The 14,936-nt window shown below is 48.9% G+C and overlaps 2 protein-coding genes across 2 annotated transcripts in view; both read left to right on the forward strand.

Annotated features, from left to right (window-relative positions):
• Nucleotides 1–1,661: 1,661 nt before the first annotated feature.
• Nucleotides 1,662–2,512, forward strand: LOC102373873 (olfactory receptor 2B2-like; the record flags this gene model as incomplete). The annotated part of the gene is made up of 1 exon (XM_006038646.1): nucleotides 1,662–2,512. A coding segment is annotated over one exon (851 nt), but the record flags the coding sequence as incomplete, so codon positions are not given.
• Nucleotides 2,513–4,254: 1,742 nt separating this feature from the next.
• LOC102374128 (olfactory receptor 2G3-like) overlaps nucleotides 4,255–14,936 on the forward strand; it is a 14,757-nt gene continuing 4,075 nt past the window's right edge. Inside the window, exon 1 of the mRNA XM_025195172.1 lies at nucleotides 4,255–4,277. Coding sequence (XP_025050957.1) covers nucleotides 4,255–4,277 — 23 coding nt within the window. The remainder of the gene's footprint in view (nucleotides 4,278–14,936) is intronic.

A 14,936-nucleotide genomic window follows, 5' to 3' on the forward strand; every position in this document is an offset into this window, starting at 1 on the left:
CATAGAAAGGCTGACTGCAGAGCTCAGTAATTTGTACACTCATGTAAGATATAGAATCGCAGAAAGAAAGAGCTGGGGGGACCTTTGGAGGTCATCTAGTCCAACCCCCTGCTCAAGACAGGTACATCCCAATCCAAACCTTCCCATACAAGTGCCTCTCTAGCCTATTCCTAAAACTTCACAAACAACCATGTCCCACAACTACAAGGGACATAGCCCATGGACATCAAGAACACCCTAAGCTGCCACAGCTAAAGCAGGGGGATGAGGGCAGTGTCACTATCCTGCCACTGCAAGGATGTTAAATACACTCAAGAAATCCAGGCAAGAGGATCAGGCCACTTGCACACCCTTCCCCACAAAAAGAAGGGAAATGAACCCATAGTCTGTATTTATCTTACTGTGGGGTAAAATTCCTCCCTTCCCCCAGATGTGGTTGTTGGTCTGATCCTGAGCCTCAAAATTGGCACACCCCACTCACAGTCTCCTGCCTTGGCTGTAGCCAACACCCAATGCATCTGAGGAAGGCTAACGAAAACACACGCACACTACGGGTGTGAGTAGTGGACCCTCTTCAATTTGGATTCGGCCTGAATCAGGGATACTGATTTTATTCGTTGATTTGGATCACTGTTCCCGATTTAATACGGCTGAATCCAAATCTGAAGATTCAATGCCAATTTGGAGAATCAGCAACTTGGACATAAGCAAAGCTTTAAGTGTTTTTTCTACATCCCTTGAGGTAGCAGGCACAGCTCGTGAACACCGCAATGCTGAGTCGCTTGGAGCTTCCCACAGGAGTGCAGGTCCTTCTGGTTCCCTTCCGGGCCTGCTGGGAGCGCGCTGGGCCCCCTCCCATTACCACCATGGCTCAGCGATCAGCCATGGGGGGACTCCGAGTGCCCCCTCAGACACAGGAGGTATCAGCCGCTGAGCCACGGCTGTGCAGGGCCCCCCCCCGTATGCTCCCCAGTGAACCTGGTTGGACCAGCTGGAAGTGCTGCTTCCTTTGATTCAATACAGCTTTGGAAATTTGGCCACCAAACTGAATCAGGGACCAAAGTTTCACAGTCCGAACACACACACCCTGACACCTGTAGCCTCAGGAGGAGGAAAGATTGCCTCCTGCCTCACATGGCAACTAGCAAAGCATAAAATCCTCTCCATGCTGTTCTGCAACCTATGGACAGCAAATGACTCCATATCAGTAATGAGGGTTCAGGTTCCTCCATCAATACATTTAGGCATTAAAACAAAGGTGGAATAGCTCCATGGAGGAGAAAGAGAGAGACCCATCCTTCTGTACCCAAAAGCCTGAAGGTTAGTATGCACACCTTGGATATGGGATTTCATTCTGATCCAATTAGGCAAAACAGGGATAATATGAGGTCTCACAAATAACACAACCACTGGGTCTTCTAGGGTCTCTCTCCCCCTCCCTTTTCCACCAATATTATAACCAGGCCTAGGATACCTCAGCAGATGGCCAGGTCTAGGTGCTTAATACCAGAGGAGAAAGTTTCTGGCTCAGGACCTCAAGAAAGAAGAACGCAATTGCTTGGTCAGAGTAAGGCTCATATCTCCAGCCCCCTACATCAGCTTCAGTAACAAAGCTTCCCCCCCTCCACTGCATTTCACTTTACTTTTGTCCTTTCTTTCAGCAGGCTTCCTAATCTCCTATGTCCTGACATTGTTCTGGAACCTGGCCATCATTGTGGTCTCGCAGCTGGACCCCCATCTCCACACACCCATGTACTTTTTCCTCAGCAACCTCTCTCTCCTCGACCTGTGCTACACCACCACCACGGTGCCTCAGATGCTGGTGAATTTACAAAGTTCCCATAAAACCATCTCCTGGGCTGGCTGCATGGCCCAGCTCTTCATTTTCCTTGGCCTGGGTTCCACCGAGTGTGTCCTGCTGGCAGCCATGGCCTATGACCGCTATGCTGCCGTCTGCCACCCCTTGCGCTACACGGCCATCATGAGCCGCAGCCTCTGCCAGTTGATGGCAACTGCATCCTGGCTGACTGGAATCACAGCCTCCATTGTGCAAACGAGCTTGACCCTGCGACTACCCTTGTGTGGGCACAATCGTATCAATGACTTCTTCTGTGAAGTGCCAGCCCTGCTCAGCCTGGCCTGTGCTGATACCTCCATTAATGAGGCTGGGCTCCTTGTTGGCTCTGTGGCCATCTTGCCAGTTCCTCTGGGACTCATCCTGGTCTCCTACAGCTACATTGGTGCTGCAGTACTGAGGATTCGCTCAGCTGAGGGCAGGTGCAAGGCCTTCAACACCTGTACTTCCCATTTAGCTGTGGTGTCAATCTTCTTTGGCACTGGTATCTATGTATACCTGCAACCCCCCTCTCAGCATCCCCAGGACAAGGGCAAGATAGTTTCCCTTTTTTATGGTGTTATAACTCCAATGGTGAACCCTCTGATCTATACCCTGAGGAACAAGGATGTGCACAGGGCCCTCAGGAGAGCCTTAAGAAGGCAGTGCTGGATGTAGAGGACATAAGCCCAACAAATGACATGGAACTGGCAGGCTTGGGGTATGTGCATGTGGGATAGAGCTCTGCCCTTTAGTTTTGCCGGGTTCTAAGCTGGCCAAAGTTGAGATAGGCAATAGGGATACACAAAGGAGGTGTAGTGGCACAGTCCTATTCCCCTTTCTGACCACACTGGGAGCAGCAGCCAGGGATTTTAAGTCTCTTAATCAGGTAGGAATCCTCCTGTCCCTTCCCCTTTATATGCAGAGCCACTTCTCCTCCCATTCTCCCTTCCCCACCCACCGCTGCCACTGTCCCCTCAACTTCTGGCTGCCCTGCAGGTGGGCCTTGCTCCATGACTGTTTTCGCTCTGTTCTAGCCAGGCTGTTCAGGGAGCTGAGGTCAGCCCAAAACAACAGCAGCAGGTGGTTTCCCCCTCTCTGCCCACTCCTCTCAGGTGTGCCCCATCATTCCAGAAGATGGTTTACAGATGGGGAACCCACCCACTGCACCCACCGCAACTGGCGTTACAGTCCCCAGCAGAGCCCAACTCCCCAAGCTATCCACCCTCTCCCCAAGACTGGCAAAGGGTGAAACATGGCAGCCATCTTGCAGTAGCATCTCAATGCTTCTCTTCTTCCATGTTTCTGTTTAAACGAAGACTGATTTGGGTAAAAGGTACATGTGCTGTGCCAGTAACTATGGTAACACCGTTGCTGCCAGTACTGTCTTCCGAGATAGAGTGAAGTAGGTCTGTGTGAAATTTTGGAAGCCGTTTCATTTCAGAGGTGTTTCGGCACCCGAAACACCGACTCCGAATCAAAACAGAGGGCTCAGAAACATCTCCAAAATGAAACGGAGGCATCCTTAATGTTTTGGAAATGTTTCTGAAAATTTCAGAGCTGGGCTTGCAGGGAAACAACTGTATGCTGCTGCTCTGCCATGCAACTCTCCTCTGCAAGGAGCAGAGGTCTGCGACGTGGGTCTTCTTGCTGCCGCTGCCCTGGCGATAGCCCCATCCTGCTCCCCACTGGGGCCCCAAACCCCTGGCCCCAAGCCCTGGCTGGCTGGGTAGAGCTGTGCAAAGCTAACCTCATAGCCTGTTTGAAAAAGATTCAGAGGAGATTCATCCAAAACAAAACAGTACACTGAACCGAAACAAATCATTCTCTTCCGAAACAGCCGAATCGAAACACAGCCGTTTCGCACAGCCCTAGAGTAAAGGTTCTTGAGCTTCTGCTTTTTCTTGTAAGATGTTACTTTAAACCTTACTTCGATCTCAGTAGAATAAATAACACCTAAATGGTAAGAGAGCCTGTTTCTGCACTACTTACCCTGGACTATGCTATGTAGTTACTATTTCCATGTTCAGATTAGGCACTGAAAACTTACCATGTTCAATCAAAGTTGTTGGCCTTCACATTAAACTACAAGGGTTGGAATGGTGTTGTAGCCACGATATAAACAGGCAAACTCGTGTGGGTGCCTCAAAGGAGACATCATTAGGGACATGATTATATGAGGGAGAGGGGTCAGGACTTGGGGGGGGGGGGGGGAAATACAGGAAACTGCTGCATCCTCTTTCTTTCCGCTTTGGTCTGTGAGCATTCATGTCACTGTTGAAGGTTTTTGTTCATTCCTTCATCAACACATGGACTGCCTATACACATGCTTGGGGGCAGGGGGGTGTTTTGGAGAGGCTGTCTGAGGACTGCTCTAATTAATTAAAACAGCTCACCATCATGTACTCAATCGACGCAACATGTGTAAACATCATAGCAACAGGTACTTCAGTCTTCCACACAAGTGTTCTACAGAATGTCACCAGGCAAGGAAATGAACACCAATCTCTGCAGTTCCTACTCCTAACATGTGGCCCATCACTCCTTGTGCCTCACCAAATACCTCTCGACTCCATGTTAGGTTCCTGCACTATACACATGCTTCTTTTTGCAAGACGCGGTCTTGCTCCTGCCCGTCTGTGGAGAGGATGGTTTAGGTGGAAGAGCCAGGCGACATTAGACATGCAGAAAGGGAAGAGATAAGGATACAGTGCAGAAGCAATGAAAGGACTTAATGTAGAGGCAGTGCATTCTGTGTTGAGGGTAACCGTTATCGAGACTCCAAAGGCAATGGAGAGGAGGCGCTAAGTAGTGGCATGAAGGAGCAGTGAGAAATTAAATTATTACTTTAAGAAAAGAAAATTTTCCAAGAAAAAGAAATACCCCTAAATGTTGTTCTCTCCAGTTCTGTGGAGTTTCCTTGTGGTTCCCCCTGTACTTCCAGAGGCAACTACATTTGTAAAATAAGATAATAAGGGGTGGGGTAAATGAAGTCTGAAATTGCCATAAGCTTGGTTATCCAGAATTTTTTTTAAGAACTTCTCCCTCTGTAAGCAATTCTCTAGCACAGCCATAACCAATATCCTGCCACTGTGCCCTTCTATGCAATACCAAAAACAGAGGACTAGGCACATGAACACTTTAAAACAGAAATAATATCTCCTCAACAAGGAGGCAACCCTCAACTGTGGCGAGACTCTCAACCTCAGTTGCCCAAGCAATTGCTACGTTCAAGGGACCCTTCACTTCCTGTTATTGCCTTTCTACACTTATCCATACCTCATCACACCCCAAGTGCTGCAGTGGTCACAACCTCTATAATTCTGAACAGTAGCCAGGTGGAGGGGAGATCTCAATGAAAATGCTCAGTTCCTTTTTTGATGACATACAAGGAGAGGTGGAGGGGAGACTGGTACAGGCTTGTGCATAAGCACCATGTACCTCGACTCTCCCCAGATCAGAATTAAAATGCTGCTGAGTTTTGACAACTGGTGGCTCAACAACCCAGGGCTTCTCCCACTGTATCCCCCGGGTGACAACAGCTGCCAAGATACCACCCTATGCGCATTGTCACATCCTAGGTCCTCATTTGAGACTGGCATGAAGGAGAAAGGCAATTCCTAGCATATCAGCTGGGGTGAGATGGGAGCGGGGAAACAAGTCAAGGAACAATGACAACTTGAGCTGGAATCCTCACTCTAGACATGGCATCAGGCCACCCCCAAACTGTTTGTTTCAGTTATGTGCTGGGTTTCTCAGTATGGAGCCCAAGAGATAACCCAAGGGGATGAAGCAGACAGTCCAGGGTTTTAGACAGGGCTAAAGTAAGGAAGAAGAAGTCTGTCCCAAACCTGAGCAACTGGTTCAGTGACCCTCTCCTCCAATATCCCACAGCCCACTGCACCAGATCATTCATCAGTCTGTGACCCAAACCACACTAAACAAAACCTCAGCCAGCTAGCACTACACCCTCCCCACAAGATATTTGGCCAACTACTTCAGCAGCCTATACTCTACTACCCAGGATCAATACGTTGCTACTGAAGTAATCTGTGCCCTCCCCACAGAATCGCCAACCAGCTCTTCTGGTATCCTTTATGCCCCTGGAACAAATCAAGCAATCAAACCATCAGGGCCAGTCTGCAAGCTCCCTTCTTGTTCCCACAGCTTCCCTGGCTTACACACCCCTCAGCATCACAGGAGAGCAGATTTCTCCTGGACTGCATACTTCTGGAAATATAAACATGAGCAAGTTCCATGAGCTCCTTTACAGAGGTGGAGAAATTGAGTCCTTCAGAGGTGCAATTTGCAGCAAGTCAGTACCCAAGCTGGAATAACACCTCAGTCAAAGTCTCTGGCCATGTACTGGAACATGTTTCTTAAAGGAAAAAAAAAATTCCTAAAGTTCTTCCAATTTTCTTTCGCTCTGTAGAGATTTGATCAAATGTACTTGGGGCTTCCCCATCACGTTCCCTTCCCACTTGGCTGTGGTGATCCTCATCATTTCCATGAATACAAGTGATGGGAATTCTGGGAATGTACCACAGACGCGCATTTAATTTTGACATTCAATACACTGAAGGATTCAGGAACAGAATCCAAGCTTCAAGTCTTCCTCCCCCCGCTGCTATAACCACTAGACTCTACTCCCCTCCTGCAACTGGGGGATAGAACCTAGGAGTTCTGACCCCCATCCTCTTTTGCTCTAACCACTAGACACCACTTGTTTGCCAGAACCAGGAATACAGCCCAGGAAGATTGATCCCCAGCCCCCAGCTTTAATGCCACCCTCCTAAGCCCGAGAATTATAATATAATAAAAGGCTTAGTCTGCGTGTCTGTCTGTCCGTAACGCTTTTGCCAAACTGCGCATGCGCTGCCGAGAGGGTGGGCTGCACAGGCCCAAGTCTGCCCCGCTGCCGCAGAAGCCTGGCAGTGGGGAACAGACCTTCACAGCAGCAGGGCTTCCCCCCACCTCCCTGCCCGAGGGCAAAGGAAGGGATCATGGTGGCAGTGCCCCACTGCCACCCAGCCTGAATGCCCCCCAGAACAGCCGGCAGGGAAGGGGAGGCAGTGGGCAGGTAGGCAGGCAGATGCGGGCCAGGCGGGTTCAAAGCAGTGGGGGGGGAAGAGGGGAGCAGGGTCGGACGAGGAGCAGAGCAGGGGAAGAGATGGGATGCGGGGCTGGACGCAGGGCTCCATCCCTGCCAGACCCCCATCATTCTTGATGGGCAATTTGCTAGTAGGAAAATAAAGGCTCCAGGCATCACTTCTGTGCAATAAACTAGGGCTCAGTGCTCAGCACTAGCGCAATTCAAGGACTAGCCCCACTTAGTTCACACCCACTTGAAGTGATCATCCCTGGCCTTAGAGTCTATAGGATGTACAGTGGAAGGGGGTATGAGACAACTGGGACTTGGTGGTTAGTGAGCTGCAGGCATCCGGGTTTTCCATTTCCCATGGAAAAAAAAGGTGGAGGAAATAACGGCTTTCTTATTTTAGCGTGGATTTGGCAGTTTTGCCATGAGCCCTCTTCAGGCTGGCAAAGCTCCAGCCTGCAGTGGGCTAGAAGGAAGCAGAAGGAGGGCTGTCAGGCAAGGGGGCACCATGTGCATATATATGCCACCAGGCAGCCTGGAGAGCAGCTCCCACAGGTAGGTGGCAGAGTGGGTTGAGGCCCCTGTAGAGAAGGGAGTTATGCAGGGGGGCTGCAATGCACTGCTGCAAGGTCCAGGCAGGGAGCAGGATGGGGCTGCAGGCAACTCATCCAGGGGCTGGGGGCGTGGGGCCAGCTGCCCACCGATGCACAGTCTCAGAGGGGCAGGGGGGCCGGTGCCCTCCAGATCTGTGTGCAGGTGTGCACTGCCCACTGCGGACTTGAGCTCCCACCCTGCTGCCCTCTCCAAAGGCCTCCACAGCCTGCTGGTGTGACCCAGTGCTGCAGAGCACAGTAGGGCCGTGCAGCAAAGCTGTTTCCCCTGCGAGCTCTGTGCTGCCCTGGCAATGTGTCCTGCAAGCAACCCCGCACAACTGCCCTCATGCACAGGGGCACATCACCAGGGCATGCAGTGCTCGCAGCAGCAGGCAGCTTTCCTGCATGGTCCCCCTGTGCTCTGCAGTGCTGGGTTGCACTGGCTGAGCTGCAGTGGCTGCAGGGGAGGGAGACCTGGGGGAGGGGGTCCTCCTGGTGGGGAAAAAAAGAGAGGCACAGGCAGGGTCAGAGGGGCTGTGGGGAAGCTTTCATTTTAAATCACAGACTTTGTGTGAGGGGCATCAGAGAATTTGAGATTTCTTATCAGAGAAAACCAGGATCCCTGGTGATCTGCTCAACTACTGGACTAGTTTGCCAGAAGACCTGGGATCTAGAGAAACTTTGGGACAGATGAAGCCTTGTCCAGAGAGTGACAACAGCAGGGATCATTAACCATCTGCTCCTCCCCAAGTGTTTTTTCCAGCTGGTGCCACAGTAAGTCTCTCTCTCATTTGTGAGGCAGAACAATGTCATCAGCTGACTTCCCAGACCCCTGGGGACGAAGCAGAGACAAAACCATCCCTCCTGCTCCAACAGCCATAAACACTTGTCTCTTTTCTTACACAGCCCTCAGAGGGTGAGGATGCTGGGCTGGGTGAGCAGCCTCCTGCAGTCACACAGATGTAGACTCTTCTCAGCTAGTTGGGAGTTAAACCTGCCCAGGTACAAAGCAAACCTGGCCCCATCAGCAGCACACAGGGGCAGGAAGGAAACTGGGGACACAGGCAGGGGCTGCCAGCTATAAAGGTTGCTAGTTATCTATGCAACCATACATCCTTTTCTTCATCCCTCCTCCTCTTTCCACTCTCACACCATAAGCACATAATGGTTCCTCCACCCTGTGCCTCTCCCCAGGGCTGTCCCTCGATCTCTCCCTCTCCGTCCCTCGCACTCCAAGCTGAACCAGCTGCTGGGACAGAGGGCTCCTGTGACTCCAGGACGCTGGCTGTAAGCATCTCTCTAACCAGCTGGGCAGCCCAGTGATATTTTCCTGGCACCCAATACAGGAGAAGCAACATCCTAGTCAGGCGCAGACAGTGCTGCCATTAAGCAAGTGCTTAGGATTAGACAATCTCCCTGACCCCCGCAAAAACGTTTAGAAATTGAGCCCAGCCACGCAGGGGTGCCTCTTCTCAGGGACCCCAGAGACTCAGCACAGGGCACCAGGCACCGCAGTCCAGGCTCTGCTCTGGAGTTGGATCATCAGGAGCCAGCCAGCCGGGAGCAATCTGGGCACAGAGGAATGGAGGTGAGTAGTGCTTACTTCAAACCATTGGTCCATAATAACAAGTCTTATCCTCTGGGGTGTCTGGAAGCTTCGGAGCTTACTAGGTTGTTTGCTTTCTCAGCTCTTTAAAATGGGGATGGCAGCATGTTCTTGCCTCACAGGAACTTCAGGAGTATAAAGGCATCAGCAATAGTTGGGTACATACCTGCCCCCTATCCTCGTAATAGCTGTGTGCCCAACTATTGCTGACACCTTCATTGAAGAGAGATCGATAGATGTATTGAGTTGAAATTATAAGTTTTTTGTTTTTTTAAACACTTTCCCGGTCCTGTGGATGTACATGGGGATAACCTTACGCAGAGTAAGAGTGAATCACATTAGTAACGGTCTCAAGAAGGGGCCTTGTGTTTGCAGAGCACTGCATAAGTCTGTTGCCCCATGTGAGCTCCTGATCCTGCAAAGACTTTAGGAGTAGTCTTCACTTTGTCCCATTCAGTGCTATAAAGCTACTGAATGACTACATTTCAGTGTAGTATCCAGAAAAGGACTGAAGGAGACAGGAATTGGGGTTGGACTAGGTGACCTCCAGGGATCCCTCGCAAACCTAATTTTCTATGAATTATGGGCAGGAACTGAAGGGGGTATTAATGTGCCTCCCAGCATGCAGGTAAGTGCCTACTAGTATTGTCAGAGTTTGCTTTGTCAGCCTGTCTGTCTAGACATCAATTGCTGTATAAGTACCTTTGAAAATATGGTCCCAAAGCCTCAATAAAAGTCAGCAGTAATGAGGTACTAATTTAGTTTCAACTCCCTTGGAGCCTCCATCTCCAGTGGTTTGAAGGACACATCCCTAGTTGGAAGGCATGTCATTAGGGGTGTTTTTTTCAAGCAGTCCCTGCTTAGTTTGTTGTCCTCATCATCGAGATCTTTTCCCCCTCATTTAGGCAAGGTAACTGTTCCTAAAAGTTTTCAGATTATGGACAAATGTATATTTTTTTTAAAACAGGAGCTGAAGCTGCCATTGGGGAGCATAAATCAGCCATTATGATTTAACTGCCCAAACCAGTAGGGATTAATTAGCTACATTCAGCCTAAAATGCTGAATGAAAAAGTTTAAAATGAAACACGTTTGCTTCATTTGCAGACACAGAAGTCTGCAGATAACAGTTACATCTTAATAACTCATATCAAATTATACCAATAAGATGGTTACATCTTTCTACATCCTTAATTTTTTCATTCAAATCTTCCAACCATTTTATGAGAGATAAACAATAACAGTTTTTAAGAGTCAGCTCAAGTGGACACACGTAAAATAGGCAGACAAAATTCTTTGGATAAATCTGATTTCTTTGGTTAGAGCAATTAAGATAGATGGAAAAATTCTTTTTTTGCAGATTTTTGGGTACAAACACCCTGCCTGCCTATGTCTTTAGACCGACATGGCTACAGTTAATGCCCCCACAAATAAGTTGTGTGCTGTAGCAGGTTCAGGGATTTGCTCAACTCAAACAGTCTTTTACCCAGTCTCTAAGTACAGCTCAGCCCTTTATTTTCCAGGCACACTTGCCTCACAGGAGCCCTCTTGTCACAGTCAGTGATCAAGAACACACAATATATCCGTAAAGCATACCTCCCAGTCCCAAGGTCTCTTCTCAGACCTCTTGAGAAGGTGACTCCAGCTCCCTGCTGCTCTCTCAGCACTGCCATCCTCGCTCTCGCTCGGGCTCGAGTTCCCCGGTGCAGCGCTCCTGCTTCCAGCCACACAATCCCTGGGTCTTTCCCCAGACCCCTGGTCCAGTGTTGCAGCTACTGGCCAAGCAACTCTCTCTGCCTCTGACTCCCTTCTTACTCTCCCTTCTATCTGTCTCTGCTTTCTAGCTTCTCTCCTCTGCTGGCCCTCAGCTTCCTGCGGCCAGACAATTATCCCCATCAGCTGGCCCAGTTCTCTGGACAGACCTGTCATCAGGCCTCACTCCCTACAGCTGGGCTGCAGTCCCTGCAAGCCTGCAGACACCTACAGCTAGATGTGTGGACACTGGTGCAGGCCTCTGCCCACAAACCTGCTACATTCACTTTGCTTTACACTGTGAGGACAAGGGTGAGTTGGTGCGATTTGGACATTTCCCAGGATGCAAACTCCTAAAGAAAGAAACACCACTTCAACTGCCTGTCTTTGCAACGTGCAGAGTTGGGGATTACAGGATAGAGCCCACATGCAGTGACAGAATTAGATTCTCCCTGAGCTCAGCTAGTGTCTGGCATCAAAAACCAATAGCTAAAAAGTATTTGGTTTGCATTTTGGCTCTATACATTAAGTCTGGCTGATGAATACTGTGAAATTCAGCAAGGCGGTTGGCTGTGTTAGTCTGAAATCAAGCAGGAGGTAAGACAGAAGGACACCTTAGACACTACTGAGAGTTAAACTATGCGACTCTAGATGCTTCCACAGTCATGATTAATAAGGGACAACCACTAATGCCTGACAACTCAGAGGTGATGCCAAGAAACTAAAAGTCAACAAATGTAGTTGAAATGTGTCAAAATATTTTTAACATGCAATGGAGTTCGTTGCTTCATGGTATTCCAAAGAAAATATATATTCGACAAATCTTCTCTGAGGTGGCGATGGAATTTTTGGTCCATTGTATGCTAGAAGCTTCCTTTAAGGACATAGTATGAGTATTACAAAAATTGCTAATGTAATGTTAAATATGACTTACTCAAAAAAATTCTCAAAAATGTATTCACCTTCAAGGCTCGGAGTTAAGGCTGCAGTTGGCATTGAGGTAAGTGTGTTTCCGCTGAAATCTTTTGGTGCACTGGTTACCCCATCCAGTGAATTACTGTTGGGTTTTGTGTTAGTGTAAATGTCATTCAGTCCACAGAACTTCTTGACTGAAAAATATATATAACAAGATATATGCACCCTGGGTCTTTCCCCAGACCCCTGGTCCAGTTTTGCAGCTACTGGCCAAGCAACTCTCTCTGCCTCTGACTCCCTTCTTACTCTCCCTTCTATCTGTCTCTGCTTTCTAGCTTCTCTCCTCTGCTGGCCCTCAGCTTCCTGCGGCCAGACAATTATCCCCATCAGCTGGCCCAGTTCTCTGGACAGACCTGTCATCAGGCCTCACTCCCTACAGCTGGGCTGCAGTCCCTGCAAGCCTGCAGACACCTACAGCTAGATGTGTGGACACTGGTGCAGGCCTCTGCCCACAAACCTGCTACATTCACTTTGCTTTACACTGTGAGGACAAGGGTGAGTTGGTGCGATTTGGACATTTCCCAGGATGCAAACTCCTAAAGAAAGAAACACCACTTCAACTGCCTGTCTTTGCAACGTGCAGAGTTGGGGATTACAGGATAGAGCCCACATGCAGTGACAGAATTAGATTCTCCCTGAGCTCAGCTAGTGTCTGGCATCAAAAACCAATAGCTAAAAAGTATTTGGTTTGCATTTTGGCTCTATACATTAAGTCTGGCTGATGAATACTGTGAAATTCAGCAAGGCGGTTGGCTGTGTTAGTCTGAAATCAAGCAGGAGGTAAGACAGAAGGACACCTTAGACACTACTGAGAGTTAAACTATGCGACTCTAGATGCTTCCACAGTCATGATTAATAAGGGACAACCACTAATGCCTGACAACTCAGAGGTGATGCCAAGAAACTAAAAGTCAACAAATGTAGTTGAAATGTGTCAAAATATTTTTAACATGCAATGGAGTTCGTTGCTTCATGGTATTCCAAAGAAAATATATATTCGACAAATCTTCTCTGAGGTGGCGATGGAATTTTTGGTCCATTGTATGCTAGAAGCTTCCTTTAAGGACATAGTATGAGTATTACAAAAATTGCTAATGTAATGTTAAATATGACTTACTCAAAAAAATTCTCAAAAATGTATTCACCTTCAAGGCTCGGAGTTAAGGCTGCAGTTGGCATTGAGGTAAGTGTGTTTCCGCTGAAATCTTTTGGTGCACTGGTTACCCCATCCAGTGAATTACTGTTGGGTTTTGTGTTAGTGTAAATGTCATTCAGTCCACAGAACTTCTTGACTGAAAAATATATATAACAAGATATATGCAGTTATATGAAGGTACTAGAGGATATGATCTGCAAATGCCCATCCTGAGGTCACAATTCAGCATCTGCTTGAATTCAGAAATCAGTTTGGAGCAATGTCCTAGTCATGATGACCTAAGGAATGTCTGATAAGTATAGTGGGTATTTACCATTTATTAGACCAACTCTATAGTTGGACCATCTCTAACAAATTGATGAAAGAGGCTGTTACCTATGAAAGCTCATACCTCTCTGAAACAATTAGTTTCTAGGGGTGGCTGTACATGTGATAGGGTTTTAGTCTTTAGGGTTGCCTTCTATGTCCCCTAAATTGAAAGGGTGGGTTTTATTTTTCCATCCCTATACATATGTTACTGCCCTGGAAGCTGTAGGTGTCTACTGAAAGCAGAAGTGGGGAGGAGCCCGATCCATTTTCTTCCCCCCACACTTGGCAAAGCCTGCACTCCTCTCCCATGGCCGGGGGGCCATTAATTTGCACCATTCGTCTGTCAGCTTACCCCCCAGCCTGGGAGAGGCAAGCAGGCTCCTCAGAAAAAAAGGCTTGGGCCCCTTGCCACTTCTCCTTCAGCAGGCCCCTGAGGCTGGCAGGAGGTCTGAGGCCACCCAGGCATGGGCTGGCTTGACCCTAGAGCAGCTCAGAGAGTCAGCAGGAGAGCATCTGGGTGTGCTGGCAGCCAGAGAAGGCAGTGGGGAGAGTGCACAGGTTCCTGGAAGCCAAGACAGGCTCGGGAAGCTTTGGATCTGGTGCTTCCAAGCAGAGGCAGCACCCAGTTAGCTAGCAGCCTGCCTGGGCAGCACTGCACCCCATGCACCACCCCTGCCACCTTCTCTGGCTGCCAGCATACTCAGCCGCCCTCCTCCCCATGCTGCCCCAGGGGCAAGCCAGACCGTGCCCAGGTTTCCCGCAGGCCACAAGAGCCTGTTGAAGGCAGAAGCAGAGAGGGGCCCCATCCTTTTTTTCTGCACAGCCTGCCCACCTCTCCCATGGCTGAGAGCCAAGCTGACTAATGGGTGCAATGTTCCCAGTTGCAACACTGCAAACTAAACTACGTCAGGATATAGTTTAGCTTGCAATGATGCAAACTCATTTATAACCCCCAAAACTCACACACATGTAATGTGTGATGCCATTAAGCCACACCAACATTTTTTGTCCCATGTACAAGCATCCTAAAGTGGCACACTGCCAGCCCTCTGGTTATGGGATATAGCCCGCTAACTACGTAAAAACGCTCCCTTTAAGACTGCTAAGAGGGCTATAGATGTTTGGAGCAAAAACAAATGATTAGAAGCTACAAAACAACTAAAGAACTGTTGAAATAGAAAGCCTAATTATATAAAAAGTCATAAGTGTTTTGCCTGACAAACCCACATTCAATACCAGATAAAAATAACTCTTTTAACTCCGCTATTTAAATGAAATATTCCCTTAAAAGAGAGGAAGAGAGCAGGGTTGTTGGTTGTAGCTGTGGCAGAAATGCCACCGTCTGTGCCCCTCTCCAGAGACCTGTCTCTGCCAGCGTGAGAGGCTGCTGTTGAATTCCTCAGGGCGGGGATCTTCCTCCCTGGTCTGCATGACAAATGCTCTGGTCACCTGGGCAGGGGGAGAAGCCCGGCGCTGCGCACAGGCCCAGGTAGCCAGGGATGTTTGGTAGATTGGTTGGCTTCGGGCCAGTATTGGCAGCTTCGATTGGACCGGGCTGCTGAGGTCAGAGAGGTTATTTAAGGGCCCGGGCCAGGAAGAAGGCAGCCATTAGCCA

The sequence above is a fragment of the Alligator sinensis genome, unplaced genomic scaffold, assembly GCF_000455745.1.
Source record: "Alligator sinensis unplaced genomic scaffold, ASM45574v1 scaffold825_1, whole genome shotgun sequence".
Classification (NCBI taxonomy): domain Eukaryota; kingdom Metazoa; phylum Chordata; order Crocodylia; family Alligatoridae; genus Alligator; species Alligator sinensis.